Raw genomic sequence first — 20,714 nt, 5'->3', positions numbered from 1 at the left:
AAAAAAGACTTTTTCCCATTCATCTGTAGTACAGTCTCAGCCGGAGAATAAGCGTATGGCAAAAGCTTAGGAAATACTCTGTTCCTTTAATTCTTCAAATGGCTCCTGCTTGTCACAGCTGTGCCTGAAATTCAGAAAGATTGGTTGTGGAACTTGCAGATGCTGCTGGCTGTTGTGAGTGTTGGGTTTAGAGCAGTCAAAAAACACTATGAGTGCTGTATTTATTCTGGTAATGGAAAAATTATTTGGAGGGTTTTTTTACAAGGGGATATCTACTAGCCTTATTGGTCCTAAAGGACTTCTTGTTAAGAGACTTTATTAAGCTACCTTTCCTTTCATTTGGTATGTCCTTTCTTACAACAAATTGTCTATTTTTATAAAAGATACTAAAGAAACTACTTTGCCTGTGGACTAAATAGGGATTGCAGCTTAGACTTCCCCATGCCTGGCTGCACTCCCACACTGGTGCTTATATAGTAATTTGTAAGTGAGCCTCAGAAGTGCCATTTACAGACAGAAGACAGGGTAGAGTTCAAGAGAAGAGTAGAGGGCTTTGCACCTTTCAAAACTGTGAATTTCATGCTACCTCTGCCATACACCTCCTTCCTAGCTCTCTGTGTATACATTGTACATAACTTGGGTTTTCTCCTGGCAGTAAAATAGGAATTGCTGGCACAGAGCTGTGAACTGAGTGAGCTTGCCCAGTATTTCTTTACTAAAATTAGAGGAAAGAGGTCATACCATGTTTGTATTACATAGCATGTGTTATTAACTTTGTGATGTACTGACAAGGGATAACAAAACTAGGTTGACTAATTAAATGAATTGTAATTTACTTTGTAGTAGAAAACATATTTTGAATTACCACAAGTTGCTACTCATGTCTGTCTTCCTTGCAGGCCTGTCTTTTCAAAAGCATTGTGAAATAATAATACCTGTGCCAGTGAAAACCTAAAATTCCTTTAGCTTTGTATTCTATCTCCTGCATCTCCCGTGGTGACTTGCCAAATGCACAGTGAAGAACAGCAGAGTGGAGCAATCGCTGAATAATGTGCCTTCCTCTGGTGCTTTGTGTCTTGTGGGTTTGGAGACAGAGGTGATATGTGTATATTTATTACCTTTGTATAATTTTTCAGTAAAGTTGATGATTGCTCTCTTGAATATGCTGATGTAGAAAATTGTAGGACCTTAAATGCTATTTAGCAGGGATCTTTGCTGCTCAAGTACAAGCTGAGTGGAGAAATGTGTCCTTTTGTTCCTTTGTACCTGCTGCTTCCTAGTTGCATTAGCTTTCTTGTTGGTTTATGGTTTTGGCCTGTTTGATTTTTCTTTGTGGGGGTGTTGGGGTTTTGTTTGTTCTGGGGAAGGTTTTTGGTTTGTTGGTTGGGTTTTGTTTTGAGGGTTTTTTGTCCTTTGTTTTTGGTTGTTTGTTGTTTTTTTTCCATTTAAAGAGAGAGTGACTAGTCAGTCAGGTCATCTTTCTAGCTTCATAAATCTCACTACTTAGCTGTCTCTTTTCTAGACAGGGAAGTCCTAGCATTTGTGTTAAAAGATCTGTAATTTAGCTTTTTCTATAGACTTTTCTGAAAACAGATTAGGATAGCATGTTGATTTTCTTTTCCAGCTCTGATGAAGCTGGGGAAGGAGATGTACCTGTGTGTCCATAAAGGGATACACAAACTTCTGCCCTCTGCTCCACACCTGTTTCATCCTCAGAGTTTAACTCTGTGGCAGAACTTGCACACTGCAGCTGAGTGAGCACAGAGCCCCATCGTGCAAATCAGCTGCTGTCAGATGTAACAGCAGCTGTTTGGAAGACATTTACAGGCTTTCTGCAGTGATAATGGGTGATGGTTTTTTGAATTACCTTCTACAAGGCAGCATCGGAGGCACTCCTTTGTAATGTTGCTTCTCGAGGTGCTTAAGCAACTGATACTTTGATACAGCTGCTCACTTAACATGGCTTGAAAAGGGCTTGGCACTTTTATGGGAAAAAGGATCCTGATTTCAGCTCAAAATATCTGCTGAGTGATTTCTAAAAGAAGAAAACTTGTAAAAACAGATTTGATTTATGTTTCAGTGAGACATACATGGGCATGTTTGGGGGCCAGGTGTCGATTAATCTGTCAGCATTTTGCCACTGTCGTAGGAATTTCCAACATGTGCCACCACGTTCCATGCCCTTAGGACTCAAAAGGGATCACTCCTATGTTTGGTTTCCCAGCTCAGATAACAGCACAAACATCTCACCAACAGACCGAGACCTACACTGACCTATAATAGCATTATATAAGCAGTCACTTCAAGAAAAGTCTATCTCTGCCTCACATGATAAAATTGTGCCCTGTGCCAAGGACCAGTGCAGATTTAGGTACAATGTGAAGCCTATAGTGAAATCGGAGCAAATTTCCACAAAATTATTTGGCGTTCCTAGCTCAAAAGCTATTTTCAAAATAAGGAACACCCAGAGTACTTAGCATGAGCAAACCTCTAAGGAATCACCAAACTATTTCAGGTGGAGGTTTCCATAAAAAAACAGGCACCTGATACTGAGATTGTCACCTCAAATTAATACTTTAGAGAAAGGATTAAAACATTCAAATACTAGATTTTGTAGTGGGATGTGTAGGGAAGACTTAGCAGATGGCATTATTAGCACTGCTGCTGATACATGTTTTATTTTAACATGTTTCTGTTTCTTATATCTGTTTTGTCATGTGGACCCTGAATCTACTCTCACTGCTCTTCCATCTTTCAACAATTTTTCTCTCTTATGCTAAGATAAGGTCACAAAGACTACTAAAATTTTTGAGTTTTGTTTTACAGTTATCACTGCAGTCTCTGGAATACCATAATTTTCCTTTTTCTCCTCATTGAAATGTTGTGATTTCATTTGGATGCTTTCCTCAAGCTTAATAATCTAGAAATGAACCTGGAAATTTTACACGGTATACTGTAGTATTTCTCATTTTCTTTGGTTTCTGGTTTTGTTGGAATAATTTGTACCTTTAAAATTGTATTTTTACTGATAATTTGACTTTTCTTTTTATTCTTCTGGTAGACCTAAAAATACTGTTAAAGATTTTTTAAAACATGTAAGATTGTAAAAAAATACCTTCAACTTTTCAAATTTCAAATAAAGCAAAGCTGGGCAGTAAACATAAAACTTCATGCTGTTGTTTCCTAAACCAGCTTGTTTAATTGTCTTTAATATACATGGATCTCAGATTTGTTGGAGCCTAAGTTGCTGGAGCTGGTAATACAGTCAACACAGAAATGTTCTTCCAGATTTCATGTTCATTTAATCGGTATAGATTGTTCTCATTAAGTTCATGTGTGGCAAGTGAAAACAGTGCAAGCTGATTTCTTTTGTCTTTCATGCTCATTCCTGCTGCTGGAGCCACACCACAGGCCAAGACAAGGGACCAAATGTACTTCTGCTTGTGCTCCTTACTCCACCCAATGTACCCCTGAATCATTTTTAAGCTGTGCAAAATCACTGGCACTCAGCCTTAAGGCACCTTATGTGGAGCAAGGGTGAATTCTTGTTTTCTTTGTTCCCAAAACAAATGCATTCAATGCCAGTGAAAGTATTGGGCTCATCTGAGCCTGCTTGCTTGTTTCCAAATTGCCTGCCTCCCACATGCCTGGAAAAAGTTTTCTTGCAGTCTCATGGTAGGCTGGTTTGACAAACGGATTTGGCTGGAAAATACTCTCCTCCCCACCACGGCCCCAGCCCACTCCACCACCACGTCCTGTGGCAGCAGAGCTCTGCTCCCCTTCCCCACTCCATTATACCACCAGGTCATGCAGCTGCTGGGCCAGGGGAGAGCAAGTGGCCCTGAAGCCTCCTCCTTCCTGCAGCACAGCCAGCTGTGCCTGCTGGAGGAGCTGCAGCCAAGGAGGAGAGATCAGTATCTCCAGTGGCAGATCAGTATCTTCATATGGCAGATCAAAGCACCTCAGCTCCTTTCTTCGGGGCATGAAGTAAGACCTTTGAAGTCAGAAAATATGATTCCATGTCTTTGCACCCAGAAAGCATGCCAGGAAGCCCAGGGAGAAGAAAAGTGATAGAGCCCACACAGAACAAGGAAAGCTTTAGGGCAGCAGTAGTGGCATGTATCCATAGCACCCTGGGAAGTGTTTGGCGGGGCTGTTTTGACATCACTGCGCTACAGATGTTAAAGAAGGGATGCCAGGCTTGTTTGTGGAGATCAGGGACAACTGATTGCAGCATGGAAAGATTCCCTGTGGTTCTTACTTTGATAATAGCAGGAAACCCACAGAGAGATTATCCGGCTTGTACCTGTTGCATATCCTGCATATTCTGCTTAAGGCAAATTGGTTTAGGCCGTGATTTGATTTACTGTTAGATTTCTTATATGTGTCTTATATATGTTGAAGGGATTCCCTGATATCATGAGATACTTCATGGGCAAGGATGGCAATCATACTGTCTGTAGTAGGGCTGTAGAGGAAAGTATTCTTGGCTAGACATGAGAAGTAGGATTGTGAGGACATTTATGTTATGGATTTATGGCTAATACAATATCTAAATATTGTTGGTCTCTAAATAACAATTTTATCATCTATTGCAATGAATTGTAGTATCTAAAGAGTTCTAATATAAGCAGGCTCAGCTAGAATTATACAGGTTTACAGTCTTCGGACTTGCAGACTTCACAACTACAAATCAACAAAGCACCTATAGAGTTTATTCAGAATTTTTTCTCAATACTTGGCTGAATCTTGCTCACTTTAACTCAGATATCCAAAAGGGAGTGTTCCATCTTTGGGGTGGATGAACCCTGTAGGCATTCTTGGTATGGAGGAGGCATCCACCCAGAAGCTGTCTGCAACTGTGGGAGGCTAGTTTTGCACAGTTGTCCCAGTCTCCAGCAGCATTTCATACCCTTTCACTGGCTGATGTGCTTCAAGGTAAATGCAAACACCTCAGCTCCCCCATCTCTGGAATGCATTAATTGTGCAATCGTGCAGACTGTTCCTCCTGCAATGCCCACCTGGTATTCCTATCTTAGGAAGAACCATATTGAACATCAGGGAAAAGGAAAAGAGGGTGGGAGGGACAGGGAGGATGGGCCTGGGAGAAGAACGGAGGTGTGATATATGCATGCAAAATCCCAGCTATCTTCAGTTGCTGTCACACTAGTCAAAGTCGACCTCAGTGAGGTTCCTGGGAGTCTGATGTAGTGGCAAAACTGTGTCAAATGGCTGTATCGAAACACATTGTTGGCCCTGTAAGTGTGAAGAGGGGCTTTTGCACTGTGGATTGTAACTGCACTGTTAATGTCATGTTTGCATATTCCAAGAGCAGCAGTATGTACTCTGAGATCCTTGTGGAGCTGGTCCTGACCACGTGTGGTGCAGCAGAGGGAGCACGGTGCTGTTGTGGGGAATATAATCTGTCATGTTTCAATTGTCCTCTCTTCTCAGACAGTTGCCAATTTTTTTCTGCAGTAACATCTGCAGGCTTTCACCAGGGCAAAGTGCATGCAGATTGTGTCTGTACATCTCTTTCTTTGAGCCCTGAAGCAGTTAAGTCTCTTGGCTGGCTGGCGAGAAAAGAAACAGAAAGACATATTGTAAAATACAGATGGAATTTTCTGTGTCACCAGTGAGGCCTCTGTCTCCATGTCAGTCCCTCTTGTTTATTGCATTACTCTTCTATTGCAGGGAAGAAGGGTGAGCCTAATATCACAACTTAGAGGACCATTACCACATAAGTGCTTGGACATACTTTTATCTTTTTAAAAACTAAGCTGTTATGTATTTCAGCTTCTTACTGTTTTGTGAAAGATTAATTTGTTAAAGAGATCTCCTTCATTGCCTGGACAATGCCTGATGTGATCCGTATTTTTTCTTACTGTTTCAAAAGAAACAGCTGAGAGCATCTGGAGGAAGAATGATCTTCATGTTTCCTAAGTTAACAACATTTTTTCCTATTTTGAAATTAAAACAGTTAGTAGAAGTAGTAGTAGTAATAGACATATTTTTATTGTCTATTGTATTGTATAATACAATATTGTGTAATATAGTATTTTTATTGTCTTGGACCTGTCTCTGTCTGTGTTAGGCGTACATGCAGAAGCTAATAAAAGTTAATCATATTATACTATACTAATACTATATCTTGTGCAGAGATAGAAGAAATTATTTGCTCTTTATTTCTGTGGTAATCATCAGAATGTGATGGCTGGTGTCACTCAGTATAATGTTCTCTTGGTCACTGAGCTTTGAATGTCCCCTCTGCAGTTTGCATATTCCCTCTGTCTTTATATGTGGTGTAGTGCAAAGTTGGTGGAAGCAATCAAGATAGCCTGTCTAGGCATAATTATTTTTCCAAAGTGTAACTCCATTCCCTATTTTAACGCTACTTTTAGCCCACCTATAAAAGAAAGGTGATGAAAGTCACAGGGGAGCCCCTGCTCAGAAGCTTCCAACTCGACTTTGAAAGCCATGGGAGAAAACCTGTAACACTTGCCTGGCTGCACTCGGCTGAATTGCAAACTGAAGAATTTGTCTGTAGAGATGCAAATAAGCTTCCAAGCTTGAACTGCTGAGCTCAGATTTCCTGAGTTTAATCCAGCTGTGACCAGCATTAAACACTAATGAACATCTGCCAAGGAAGGGCTTTTTAATGGAAATAGTGTTGTTCTTTTGGTAGTCTTTACTGCAGTGTTTTAGAAAATAAATCCATGTTTTTCACATTTTGCAAAGTTCAACTATAATGGTTGATGTAAGCCTGTCCAACTGTTCAGGATCATCCTGGCCTCAAAATCAATGATAGAGAGCAAACACTATGGGCTTTTATTGACTAGCTCACTTCTTAGACATGCCTGTAAGTGCAAGTCGGTCTGAAGTGTTGCAACATGTTAAACAGACTGTGTTTACTTTTGCCATCTAATCCCTTTCCTCTGTTTTGAGCTTTTTCAGATCTAACATTTTACTGTAATTTCTGTCTTTCTGCTGAGTTTCTTGAATGTCAACTTTCCACAGAAATATTTTGCGCTTCCTTGTCATGTTTTCATTAAAAAATAATTTTGTAGCTATCCAAAATAGCAAAGATCAAATATTCTGAAAGAACCAGTGTTTGTTTAAAATTAGGGGGTTTCTGCCAGTTACTCAGAGCTTGTCAATGAGCCCAGGCTGGTTCTTGAGGCAGATGCCAATTTGTGCAGTCCCTTTTGACTTTTTGGAAAACCAGAATAAATATCCACCTATGGCTGTAATACAGACTAATTGGTGTCATTTCAGTTGAATAGCAACATTTGTGCATTGGCTTTTCGTTCTCAGGCTGGTGTACATCACTGATACCTTGCCCTCTTATCTGCTTATGTAGAATTATTTAGTCAATCTCATACTGTGGCTTCTGGTCTCTGGTGCAATCCCTCAAGCAGTGCTCAGCAGGTGTTTGTTCCATCTAGTAAGGCAGGAGGGAGTCTCCTCTCTCACAGTCAAATTTGTTTGAGGCTGTCTCTGACTGTCCAGACTTGGAAATGGCTTTGAAAATCCTACCCTTGAGATCAGCATGGCACCAATAAACCATTCCCCACGGGTTTGGTAATGTCCCCTCACCCTGCCTGGCTGTTCTGCGTGCTGCAGGATGGCTGCTCCCCCTCCCAGAGCTGTGCTGGGGCTCTCAAACCTCTTTGTGTGGGGATGAGCAGCTCCAGCATCCCATCAGGCAAAAGCAAACAGCTCTTCAAAATAGAAAGAATCACAAAATTTCGGTTCATTTTTAGCTTGGGTTTAAGCTTCTGTTTATAACACGCATTTTAAAAGCTGCTTCCAGGTGTAAGTGTTATAGGATTTATAGTTCAATACTTGGGTTCTTGTCTTCTTTCTGCATGCTTTTTTTGTCCTTTTTTTTCTTCTATCTTTATTCATCTACTTTCCATGGGCTGCTTTTAGCTCAGCCTCATAAGATCTGCAGTGACTGAAAGTACAGGAATATTTTAATGTTGTATGAGGGGTCCAACAGTGTCTCAAGGTAAGGATTCTGCAGCTGTCTCTTGACAATTCTGTTGAAACATATGCAATAATGTGTAATCCATTTAACCTCCCCAAACTTGCACTGGCTCTGCAGGACCATCAAGTCTTAGCAATTATTTAAATAAACTGAGACAGTATGATTTGCTGTGTAATCAAGAATTACACCTAAATAAAGTGTAACATTTTACAAGGTCACACACTTGTTGCTGTAACAGAAGCAGCTATCTTTATGGCAAAAATATGGGAGTAAGTACAAGGACTTTCTGATGCCAATTTGAATTGCATTCAAAAAAATGTAGTCAACTTTGGGATATAATTTAGTCATCAGTTAGTCATAAACATTCATTTTTCCCTCTTCATGTACTGCTTTACCATTGAAATCTGACCAAACATACAGTTAATCTTTTTAGCTCAACAGATTTTCTTTTATTTAAATACATCACTGAAAATTAACCAAAGCTGGTTAGTTGTCTTTTCATTTTCCTTCTCATATCAACATTACACATTATTTGCTTTAAAATTGGTTTTTGCATTTACTTTTTGGCCCACTGTCTTCTGATTCTTGTCCTATCATTTAGTCTCTGTTTTATTAAACCATATCAGTATACCTTTAGACATTTAAGTTGAAATTTTTAGGAAAAATTCTCTCCATAACATATCAAATTTAAAAGACCTGTAAGACATTGCACTGGTAAAAAAAAAAAAAATAGCAGAGATAGCAAAATCTCACACAAACAATTTCTTTATGTTACTGTTGAGAGTGTCTCAGAATTAAAATATAAAAAATGTACAGTTGATATTTGTCCATAGGCATTGAGATCAAGGTTTGTACCATGGGAAGACCCATGGTGTGATGCTTAGCAGGGTGCTGAAAACCTGGATCTCAAAAATGCAGGAAGTTTCAAAGATCCTTCAGACATGGTCTTCTGAGAACAAATATATGCTTATTGATGATTACTAAAATTCTACACCTTGAAAATTTGGAAAATACTGCTGTCAATATCTTCCTGTTGAAAAAGAAGTCATAAAGTTCTTCGTTGTGGTTCACTGTATTTTGGCCTGCCAGGACTAGTGCAGAAGAACTGTGACTGAGCAATGGTAACCTCTACAAAACTTCCTTAAAGACATGTTCTGAGGCAATTTCTTAGAAAAAAATTAAATATTCTGAGCAAAACTGATAAACCACATGGGATGTGAAACAAGGCTGCCAACATTAATTGTAATAGGAAATTAAAGAGTAACTTTCTACCCAAAACTAAACTGGATTTTGTTTTTGTCTCTTTGACTTGTGTAACTCCATTTTACCTGCTGATGTTGATTCATACAGTAGTACAACCAGCAGTAACTAGAGAGGAGTTTTTCACTGACACAGAACAATTTCCTGAAGTAAAAGTTCATATCATCACTTAGGGAAAATCTCACATGACTCATCCTCACAGTTTTTTGTATTCATTGTTTTAAAGACAGATCTAACCCTCTTGAACTCATCATGCTTTTCTGCTCACCTGAAGAAGGAGTGAATTAATCACTTAATCTCATGTTCCTCAGTGTGCCAGAAATGTAGTTTTGGTCATTTATATAATTGCAGCTTGCAGTTGTTGATGAGGAGATGGTGTGATTATAACATTATTGTTCAGACCTGTCTGAGGAGCAAACTCTTACTGTGCAGGGGTATAGATGGAATCATCACATCACAGTTTTCCTGACTGTGGTTAGGACAATCTGGCTAAATGCACACAAGTGGTCTGTGACTTTTTTTGAGATCAGTTTGCTCTTACTAAGGCATTAGAACGAAACCACAACTTGTGGCTTTAATGGTGTGTTTGTTGACATTTGCAAAGTAGCAAATGTCTGAGAGACATCTCAAGAGAGCAAGGAAAGTTGGGCAAGAAGGGAATTGACACATGGTTACTGTAGGAGATGAGTTCTGCCATACCTGCCTTCAGGGTTTCCAAAATTCCAGGGTCTCTAAAGCAGGCAAGGTGTATCTCATTGTAATACCTGGTGTCAATGAATAGCACGTATATCTGTGGCTAAACACCTGCATTTAGAAAACTGATTGCAAATGAAGCTTTCTAACTGACTGGCATTTTGTATGTCTTTAATGTGTGTCTGACACACTGAAGCAAATTTTAATGGCAGTATTTTCTGAGTAATCATTTTCGATTTAGCAACTGTTCTTCCTTCAAACCATCTAAACTCAATTGAGCCTCATAAAGCAAATCTCTCTGCTGCTCCTGTTTCTCCCCTGCAAAAAGCAGTAATTTTAGGGAGAAGATGTGTGGTTTTTTAATGATAACTTGAATGAGGACAGTTGCAAAACTATTCATGTGCTGTGTGTAAAATGTTCATAACCTCCTGACTTTAACTGCATATTGGAGAGCTCCTAGAGAAGAAGGAAGTGCATTACTATAAACAGTGTGTAAGACTGTTTCCTGACTGACCTCTATTTCTTTGATTGCTTTAAAGACTTACTAGATCTTCACTTATTGATAGAGTCTATTAACCTTTTGGTAATCTAAATAAAGCATGGAAACTGTATTCCTTCTGCACGAATGACATTAAGGGAAATGAACCCCTCCTAGGCATAGTATTGTTAAGTCTTTGCTTTTATCAGAAATGAATAAGGCAGGTTAAAGACTACAGTAATTCAAGAGACCTAGGTCAGTCTTAAGTTAACTTCAATGTTTGGGCTTGTTTTTTTTTTTCCTGTCAGTAAAAGTCTGTGTTTTCTAATTAAAAAAAAAAAACACATATTCCCTCCAAACACCTCCTGTAGTCATTTGAAAAGGCTAGTTTATGAAAGGTCATTGGAGGAAGATGGGAAACAAGCCAAATGGGAAAGGCTCATTCTTTAATAGCCATCAAATATAATATCTCAGGGGCCTTTATTTCAAGTACTGTAAAGTACTTCAAGTATTCTGTCTGTGAGCCTTCCCTATGTAATCTCTGAAGCTCAGAGCTGGCAGCCCTGGATTCTTAGAAAGACAAAATAGGTGCCAGAGAAAGTCAAGTTCAGCAGAGGATACATAATGTAAATAAATCACTTTTGGCAGGCTGTCAAAAAAAATTATTTCCTCTATAAATCTGTCCACTGTGATTTTGAATATGTTTGTCCAAATCTCCTCTGCGGTAGCAAAATAAGGATAAGTCTGGTGGCTTAATTCTGGCTACCCAGTTCCATAGAGATGATCAGAAGATCTCTTAGGTTCACAGCCAGATGGCAAAAATAACAGCTGAAGGAAAATATGTATTATTCCCTTAAGTCTAACTCATTTCTGAGTCATGAGTGTCCCCCCATTTGTATGTGCTCTGGTGTTTTGTTCATTCTGCTGTTAAATTGCCAATACTCTGGGTGGGGGTGTGTTTTCCCACTGTTGATTTAATTCCATCAGTCTAATATCATTGACATGATCTCTTCTCTTGTTTGGTATTTACATCATCCTGAATTTTGGATAAAGTCAAGATGCATCCAGCTCAGCAACTTTCCCATTTTGGGAAGAACTTCAGATACTCCCTGTTTGTAATTTACAACTGTGTCACATACATTTCCTTTCATGTGCAGGAATCCAGCTGGGATCCAAAGCACATATGTCAAGTCATGGCTGTGAGAACTGCTTGGTACTCTGATTTGTTGGCTGAGGTTTTTTCAAATAAAGCTTGTTTGGAAATTAGTAGGACTTTAAAATTATCTGTCACAATATTGCCTTCATTTCTGACCATTAGGAGTGGAGATTGTTGCTTTATAAATACTACTAAAAGGACAACCCTAGCAGGACTACTAGAACTCTGCTTCAGAGGAGACAAAACTGTTGTCACGGTGATTTTTCTTTTGAAATATACTAAAAAGAACAATCTTAGAAAAGCACTGCAAAACTGCAAAGACTCGTGCTTGTTGAGTTTGAGGATAGAAGGAGGGGAAAACAATACTTTTATTCTTCTTGGGTTTGATTTTTATATTTCACTTTGAAGTTGGAAACTCATAGTTCATGATTCACTGCTATAATAAAGCTCTGAATTATGGAATGACTAAGCATCCTGGCTACAGTAATAAAACAGACACTTTAAAAAGCACAGGAGAAATCTGGCATGACAGAATATTCTAAAATACTCAATTCAGTTTTCTTTGGCATGCAAAAGAAAGTGTTATGGGCTAAAGGTGCAAAAAGAGTGAAAATACCATGTAAGTCCCTGTATACTTCACCATCAGTCTAAAGATAAAATTGGGTGGTTGTCATGATGAAGAATTGTGAGGAATCACTAGAACTTGCAGTCTTCAGAAAGTTTTCAGTCATCACTGCCACAGGAATCCTTGGACTGCTTTGAGAACTCAACTTCTTTGAGTGCCTGTGGCTTTGCTTGCCTAGGATGGTTTTTGTAGTAGCACTTCTCAGGGAGTGGCTCAGTAAAATCCTGTGGAGTTTCACTCCAGGTGGAGGTAAACAAATGACCCTGCTAGTAATCTAGCCTCCATATCATTTTTATCTCCATAGTTTTTAATTGCTATATGGTGACTGTAATAGGGAACTTCCCTCTGGACTGAAGAACAAATTGTTGCTGCCTTTTCAGAATGCCTTTCAAAGATGTTCAGATAGTTGTTCTGTGGATAGAACTGGAATTTTTACTATTTTAAATGGAGAGTGTTGAAAATCTCTGTAGAGTATGAGGTAGGACTTTTTGTCATGTATGAAAGAGATACTGCAAATATAACAGGCAGCTGTTGCTTTGAAGAATGGTTAAAATCTGCAGAAGCCAGAAATAACTTGAAAGTTTAACAGTGGAAAGTACAAGAATTTAGAGATTGGTCTCCCAAAAGCAGTGTGAATTAAAAGGACTGGTTGTCAAGAATAAGGCCAGATTGAGGGTCAATACTTCTGCGAGTTACTTCATTCAAATTTGAAAAAGTTGTCAATGGGAGATAAACAACAAGAAACATCTGGATACATTTCGCATAACCAGTACTGTTTTGATGATGTTTGGGACATAGTGTCATTGTCATCTTACACACAGGGTTTGGGATAGTATCACTGTTAGTGCACAGCTGCATCTTGGCTGTGAATGAGACCTGGCAAACTCACAGCCCTGCTTTCATGGAGCACTGATTATATTAGACCTGATGTTTGACACTTGTTAGATTTATGAGGAAGACCTCAGTCTTTCTGTTGTGCTGTCATTATTCTGCAGTTGTCCTTAAACAGGTTTGCTGGATCAGTGCTTGCTTGTCTCTTTTCACACTGCCTTTGCAGCCACCTGCTTCCTCCTCTGGTCTGTTACCTTAGTATCTCTTGGGTGATCCCTGGTACGTGCTGTTTCTGCTCTACACTATCAGGGTATGCATGTGCCAGACCCAAAAGTTGTCTTCACTGTTTGAACTAAGTAACAGTGACTGCAGGCTTACATCAGCTCACACGTTTCATTTGCAGTTTGTCAATATTATGCTTGTCCTGCCTTATCTCAAGTCTTTTGCTGCCCTTCCCCACCTTCCTGTCACAACCACTATGCCCTCTTGTTCTTTTCTTTCCAAACATTCTCATTCTTCTTTTCACCTGTGACTTTGTCCTCCTTTTTCTTTTTCTCCCTGTTTTGGCTCCATTTGTCTGCTCCTGCTGCAGTTTAGCTGTGCTGTAGCTTTTCCTTTGTAAAAACACTCTCTGTATTCTTCTCAGGCTGGCACTTGTGCTGTTTGCTCTCCTAACACCACTGACAGACATTTGCTGCTGCCAGGTCTTGCAAGGTGTGCCCCACAGTAACCTGCTCACCATGGGCTCCAGCCACCTCCATAGGCTCTGGGGCTCCAGATTTGGTCCCCCCTTCTCTTCTGGTCAGACCAAGACCTGGCTCCCTTTACCCAATGCCAGTAGCCACTGCAGTGCAGTCAAAGTGCCCCATCCACAGCTTCTTGATTATAAGAAGGGAGCTAATGTTAAAAAAAAAGGGAAGTAAGTTGCAACATTTAGGCAGGAGCACTCAGATGTGCCCTGGAGTGACTTTTCATTAAGTTTTGTCAAGTCAGAGTTCTTAAACCTGCGTTCACACCTGACAGTCTTACTCCCCATGTACTCTTGAGTACTTTCCTCTTAGAGCTTGGGAAGGTGTTGGAGCCTGGATTGGGAATGCCAAGTTGAACTTTAGCTTCTCTTTCTGTAAAGCTTGTGTTTCTGGTGCTGGTTCTGAGCACCAGTCTCTGACAGTTTTGGAGGGGTCACATCTCAGCAAAGATTACCCCTCATCACTGTATGTGGGGAGCAATGCATTTGGTTTTAGACAGATATTAACTCTGAGCTGGACCTCAGACTAGAAATTGCTAGTACATGTGCAGGAGAAAGAGGGACATTGAAAATTTTTATCAGTACCGAAAAATTTGTTTGCACTGAGAAGGGCATGGAAGACCTTCTGTGGTGTTTGGTGATTGCATTGTCTGTTTGCACAGAATTGCACATTCTCATTTGTGCTTCCAGATTTCCTCATATGCCCTACCACATAATACTAGTGAATACTGAACATCTCCACCAATGGCTGTAACAGATAAAAGCATTACACATTATTGTTTTTGTACATGATTTCTTGAAAATGTCATTTCAATTTAAGGTACAACTATGTAAGCAATTAAGAGAGAATTTGAAATGGGTTCGTTGCATTAACTGCCTTTCATTTGCAAATACCATGACCTTTCTTGCTTCTCTTTATTTGTTGTATATGAAGGCAAGCCAGTAGATAGCTTACATGCAACAGAAATCACTTGATTCCACCACTGCACATGGGAGGGCATGGTTTGGACAGCACATACCATACCATGGAACATGGCACATGTGCACATCCTCTACTTCTACATCCCTCCCTCTACTTTACCCTCATGGGTAATGCTACCAAGTAATGCTGTGTGATCATTTTTCCCCTCAGTCCTGAGCTTTATTTACTAAGTTTGTGTGTGACACATTGATTTCTGGGCATCTTAATAGCATAGATGCTATTAATAGCATCTTAGTAGCATAGAAAGTGGATGCTTAATAGCATAGAAAATGTGGGAAACCACAGCTGTTTGACTTCTATGCTATCAAGTAAGCTCAGCTTCTCCAGGTTTTTATACTTTTAACTGCATTACTCTCACTTTACGAAAGATGGAATAAGTTTTTTCCTGAAAGAATAGCCAGAGTAGTTACCTGTCTTGCAGGGATGCCTACATAATATATTTTGAGGTAGCAGTCACTAAATTAATCTCCAGTGCAGAGGTAAACATCCCACTTTCATGCTTTTAAGCAAAATACCTGCATTTATCATGAGCTATTAAAATGTTTAAACTTACAATATTTAAATTCCATGGGCACAATATTCTCCTACACAGCATTTCATTCTGTTTTCACTGTGATACAGTATATCTGAGTTATTAAGCTTTGCTTTGTTTCAATCAAGTATTTTGTACAAAAGGCTCTGATTTAATACTGATGTGAAATAAATTTTATTATTTTCCACAAAAAATTGTTCCAGAACTTGATCCATTTTGGGAAGGTTTTGCTTAGGACAAAAACTGGATCTGATTAGCAAGCAGCCAGATGAAGAAGTGACTTGATTGTTGTCCCGCTGTACTGCATCTCCCACTCTCTGTATGGGGTGTCTGACAATTTATTAGTACTAGATTCTGGCTATTTAACATATCATCCACTGACACAAAATGTGATTCATTTTTCTGCCCAATTTAAACAAATCAGAATTTGCTGGTACCATGGAAATCAACTGGCTCTTGTTAAATGACCCAGCCTTTGATGAGCTTGGTGGATTCAGGGCAGGACCTAACTGACAGAGCATTTACTGCCAATGTACAAATTTGAGCTACAGGAAATAGCACTCCAGCTCTTGATAGCTGTTTTCAGTGTTAAATGTAATGAATTCCCTTCTTTGTATTGCCATTTCTCCTTTCGCTGTTGCACTCCAGCAGTGGCACATTGTATGTGCTTAGAGAGTGGATTATATGAAGAGATGTGCAGTTGCATAAGGTTTCATTTATCACTGATTTGCATATTGGGACAAGTTATTCTCTGGGAGTTTAACTTTGCTGTAGGTTTGTAGGTACAAGAATTTCTGATGACAGATAATTCTGCATGAACCTTCTAAAATTCCCAGCCAGAAACACCTCCTTTTGTTCAACAAAAGTGCAGCCGCTTTCATAATTTTCTATTTAGTTAGCTTGACTTTTATCGATCAGTTATATACTCATTATTAGTTCACATACCAAAGTCCCACACTAATAAAAGTGACATTTCTGTACAATTTGTGCACTACTCCAGAAGTACCCTGCAGAAGTACTAGAGGTCTGGTGGCAGTAGGACTTTGTCCAAGATGATGATAAACTGTTTTGTTATACCCCAGTTACACATTTCATTTCTTTACTCTTCCACACTTCCAACTCCTTTTAAAGTTATATTATATTAGAGGGACTTTGAAGGAAGGAGGGGAAGGGGGAGGAAAAAGAAAAGAGGAAAGGAAATTCAGTCTCTAAAAGAATTAACTTTCTGACATTTTTTTCTGTTTTTTCCTGTTGAAATGGCATATTTGGTCAAGCCATTATCTTGAGTAAAGCAAGTGGTTTTATTAATGACAGTTTGACTGGAACTTACTGGATTAGATAGGAAACAAGCAAGTGTGCATCCATGCTTTATTTTGCTGTTTTTTGTTTTGCTCTTCTAGTCTATTTAAAATCTCAGTTGACAGCCTTTACTTCCAATACCCTGCTGCCTTTATGCCTAAATGCATTCAGCTGAGCTATTGCTTGCAGTTATCACATTCTGGGACAGTTTGTTCAGAGGGAGCTCACACCGGGTCCTGCAAAATGCTGATAATTGACTTGTGTGGGAAACAAGCAAGTCATGAGCTCTACCCCAGGAATGCCAAGCCTTACACAAGTCAATATGTTAAAGTTTTCTTCAGTCACAAAATCTGCGGTTTTGAAGGCTGGAAACTTGACACAGAAACTGGAAATGTTTATCATAAGATAATATTTCTTTCAAATAGTCATAAAATAAAAATATATCTATCCTTATAAATTGCTTAACCAGGAATTCTGAATCCAAAACAAAAATGCTCCCTGTTCAAAAATTATTGTGTCTGTTGAAGGAACATCTAGGAGAGAAAGAATTCATAGTCCTGTCACGGTGAAGTGGAAAACAGTGATTTGGGGCTACATTCCTCTGAAGTTAGGATGTAAGAGACCAAATCTTAATCTGTATCCTGCATTGCTAATCCTCTCCATTGTAGATGATGCCATTCTGGTTCTGTTGCAATCTGTTTGCCTAAAAGAGTTTACACATCTGAAAGTGTGCATAAAGCTGGTGAATTCCAGAGAATTGATTATTAAGACATTGTAGAGCCTATATCTAACATTCTGCTGGACTTCTCAAAATCTAAGTGAAGTTTGATTCAATTCAGTTAATTTCATTATCTCAAAAAGTGACAGTGTTACTTTATTTACCCTTACAGATGAGAACATAGTCTGCATGGTCTTTAAACATTGTATGTTCTAGCTATAAATACAGCAATAAATACATCAACAGAAATATTATGTTAGGAGAGTTTTCCCATATATTACTTTCTCAAATTCTTGATGTGTTGCAGTAAAAAACCCTATATTTTCATGTAGCTGAGGATAGAAACAGGAAAAGCTATAGCATGTACTTCCTTGCAGGCTGTCTGTTTATAGAAGAAGGGAGAGACGTGTCTTCATGATTGTAGGTATTATACAATTGAGGCAATTTTATCAATATCTTTGAAGTAAAGGCAGAAAACATTTTTATTATTCTGTTTTTAAACAGGGTTTTTTTTGCTTTTATATGATAATTTGTTTTTCAATTAAATAAGAAAATTCAAATTTGAAAGTTGGAACACTCACACTAAAAAGTCATACTGTTCTTGAATCTTTTACTTTTTTACTGTTTTACTTTGGATTATGTTATGATGATTTGCAGTTTCTTAATCACATGCTGTTTCTAACAAAGACATTTACTACATTAAAATTGTTTGACAAATGATATAAAACTGTGTAAAAGCTCAAATCAAGGTAAATCCCAGAAGCATTTTGGAGTTTTGCCATAGCTGTCAAACATTGAACACCATACCAAAAAATCAGACACAATAGTAAAAATGTTCTGTTTAAATATTTTCTGGGAAAAGAACAGTGCAATTTTTTTCCATTTGCAGCAACAGTTCATTACAAATTTTGTTTCAGTTTTAAACTGAAACTTATTTAAAGTTAAGTGAAAAAGAACATGCTGTCTAAGAAAAAAAATAGCTTTTAAAAATCTTTCCAATCAAACTTCAGTTATTTTAGGGTGGCAAGATGAATTCTCAATGTTTTGGGGAGGCAGAGGTTTAATCTAACCAGCATGTGAAATCTATTTACAGACATAAAAGGCTCAGGCCTTTTTCATTGTTCAAAGTGTAAAATTAGACAATTTTATGGGATGAGAAAACCAAAATTCATAATACTCAAGTTTTATGATATATAATGTATAGTATTAGTTACTGCCTGATGTGGATACTTGGCAGTGTGTAATATAAAGTACAATTAAAACAATTGAGCTCAAGAAACAGATTGCTCAGGCATGGAGTGGCTGTGTCTGTCTGAGCCATAAATAAAAGAGTCAGTGTTCATGAAAGCCACAATATCCTCTTGTGTAGCAGGAAGTGCATAGTGCTTGTGAATAACTGTATCTTTTTCCTGACTTTGAAGGTAAATATCTTGTATTGAGTATTATCACAGAATAGTTTTGGTTGGAAGGGATCTGTAAATATCCTTTAGTCCAACCCTCCTGTGATCACCCAGGATGTCTCCACCCAGATCAGGATGCTCAGAGGCCTGTCCAGCCTCATCTTGGATGATTCCTGGATGGGGCATCCACCACATCTCTGGGCAATCTGCTCCAGGGTTTCACCACCCTGACACTAACACATTTCAATTCTGATATTCCCAGCTGTGATTCTGCCAAAACATTTGCAAAGAGCTTTGTACACAGGGTCTAGTAGCAAAGTATTCATGTTATTCCCTTTTCAGTGATCATTTCACCACTCGTGAATACCTGACTATCATCTACATCTTAAGTGCATTTTGGAGAAATTTTCTTAAATAAATGGTTGTATTTCCCAGATAGTATGTGAAGAGAGGTAGACACTTCCATGTGCATTTGATCTTCCTCTGAAAGCTTTCCAGGCCAAATAGGGAACACTGGCAATTAGAACCTTCAAAATCAGGAAAAAGCATTCCTTTGCTTTGGAAGCAATGAGCCATACCTGCAACTTTTGCTTTTATATTTCTCATAAGGGTTGATGTGGCGGACTTATTGTAGCAGCCATTTTATGACCTTTCATCATTTTGGTTTTGACGTAGAATAGAAACTATGAATATGGAAATGGCACGTGACATAACATGCCCATGCTTAGAAGTCCCCTTATCTCCCTCAGAACAAGGTTATATCCACACAGCATTGAGCACACAAACCTGAGCTCAGCTCAAGGTAGCTTCTGTCATGAGCAGGCATTGTGAAATGCCTCAGCTGGGTATGTGCTAAGCTGTGGTGAGTCTGATAGAAGCTCTGCAGTACCACACCTTCTTAAAACTAGTGAAGTGCTAATTCAGGTGTTTCTGTGCTGAACTGTGCTGTAACCAAACTGGGGACAGCCAGCTGGTCCAAAGGCAAAGAGCCCACTGTGCTCAGCCTTGGTCCCACCTCACTCTGTGCAGTGCTGGGCCTGCAGTTGAGGAAGATTTGATTGCATCTCGAGGAGGCAAACAAAGCTGATAAGAGGGATGGTGACAGGACACGTGGGAATGGTTCAAAACTAACCTGGGGGGTTAGGACTGGGCATTAGGATGAGTTTCTTTAAGTGGTGAAACCATGGAACAGGCGTCCTAGAGAAGTGGTCGTTGCCCAAGTCTGCTGGCCTTTAAGAGGTGTTTGAGCAGTGCCCTGAATAACTGGCTTTAAACTTTGGTTAGCCCTAAAGTGGTCAGGCAATTGGACTGGATCATTTCCTTCCATCTGAAACAAACTTTCCTGTTCTATTCAGTTACAGCTTGTGGGGCTGGCAAATCCCTATGCTGAGTGTCTGCTGTGACACTATCACTTCCACACTTAAAGAAGAGAGCTTGATGAATCTTTCACATTTGGCTTCTATAGTCATCTACATGTATGCATGTAGGAATTTAAATCTCGCCTCATTGAGTGTAAGGGATTGGAAGAAAATTTAAATACTCAATGAAGGTGCCAAGTTTCCTTTTAACAGCAGGTTAGTATGGAGTTTAGATTTGTTTAATGTTCATCCTTCTGTCCCCTGCTTTTTTTTTTCTGACAGACCTTTTGCAGCGGCCACAAATCAGCAAATGCAGATCACCTGAAATGGAGACATTTTCATGTTTTTGGACTGCTGGAAATGTTTATAACCTCACTGTTCCAAGAATACTACAGCTATTGTACAAGAAGAGGTAATAAAAGCTGAAACAGGAAAAGAGAGAAGTAATTTATTTTGCCATGTTTATTAGGTTGTTACTGTTAATTTTTTCACTGTGATATGAGTCGTACTGTGGTATAAAACCATGTTTCAAGTATTTTTTCTAATGTCAGAATTTATTGGTAATTATTAAGCAATTTGCAACAACTAGCATTATTTGGCAGATAATTAAAAACACATTCTAACATAATTTAGGTCCAGGTTGC

General features: G+C 38.9%; 1 protein-coding gene across 5 annotated transcripts in view; it reads left to right on the top strand.

Annotated features, from left to right (window-relative positions):
* GHR (growth hormone receptor) overlaps window positions 1–20,714 on the top strand; it is a 146,244-nt gene that overhangs the window by 112,705 nt on the left and 12,825 nt on the right. For all 5 annotated transcript variants that reach the window (XM_079330153.1, XM_079330152.1, XM_079330154.1 and 2 more), the window contains one exon: window positions 20,353–20,482. In XM_079330153.1, coding sequence (XP_079186279.1) covers window positions 20,353–20,482 — 130 coding nt within the window. The remainder of the gene's footprint in view (window positions 1–20,352; window positions 20,483–20,714) is intronic.

The sequence above is a fragment of the Erithacus rubecula genome (genome assembly GCF_903797595.1).
Source record: "Erithacus rubecula genome assembly, chromosome: Z".
NCBI lineage: Eukaryota > Metazoa > Chordata > Aves > Passeriformes > Muscicapidae > Erithacus > Erithacus rubecula.
This window is presented reverse-complemented; position numbering and strand designations above follow the sequence as displayed.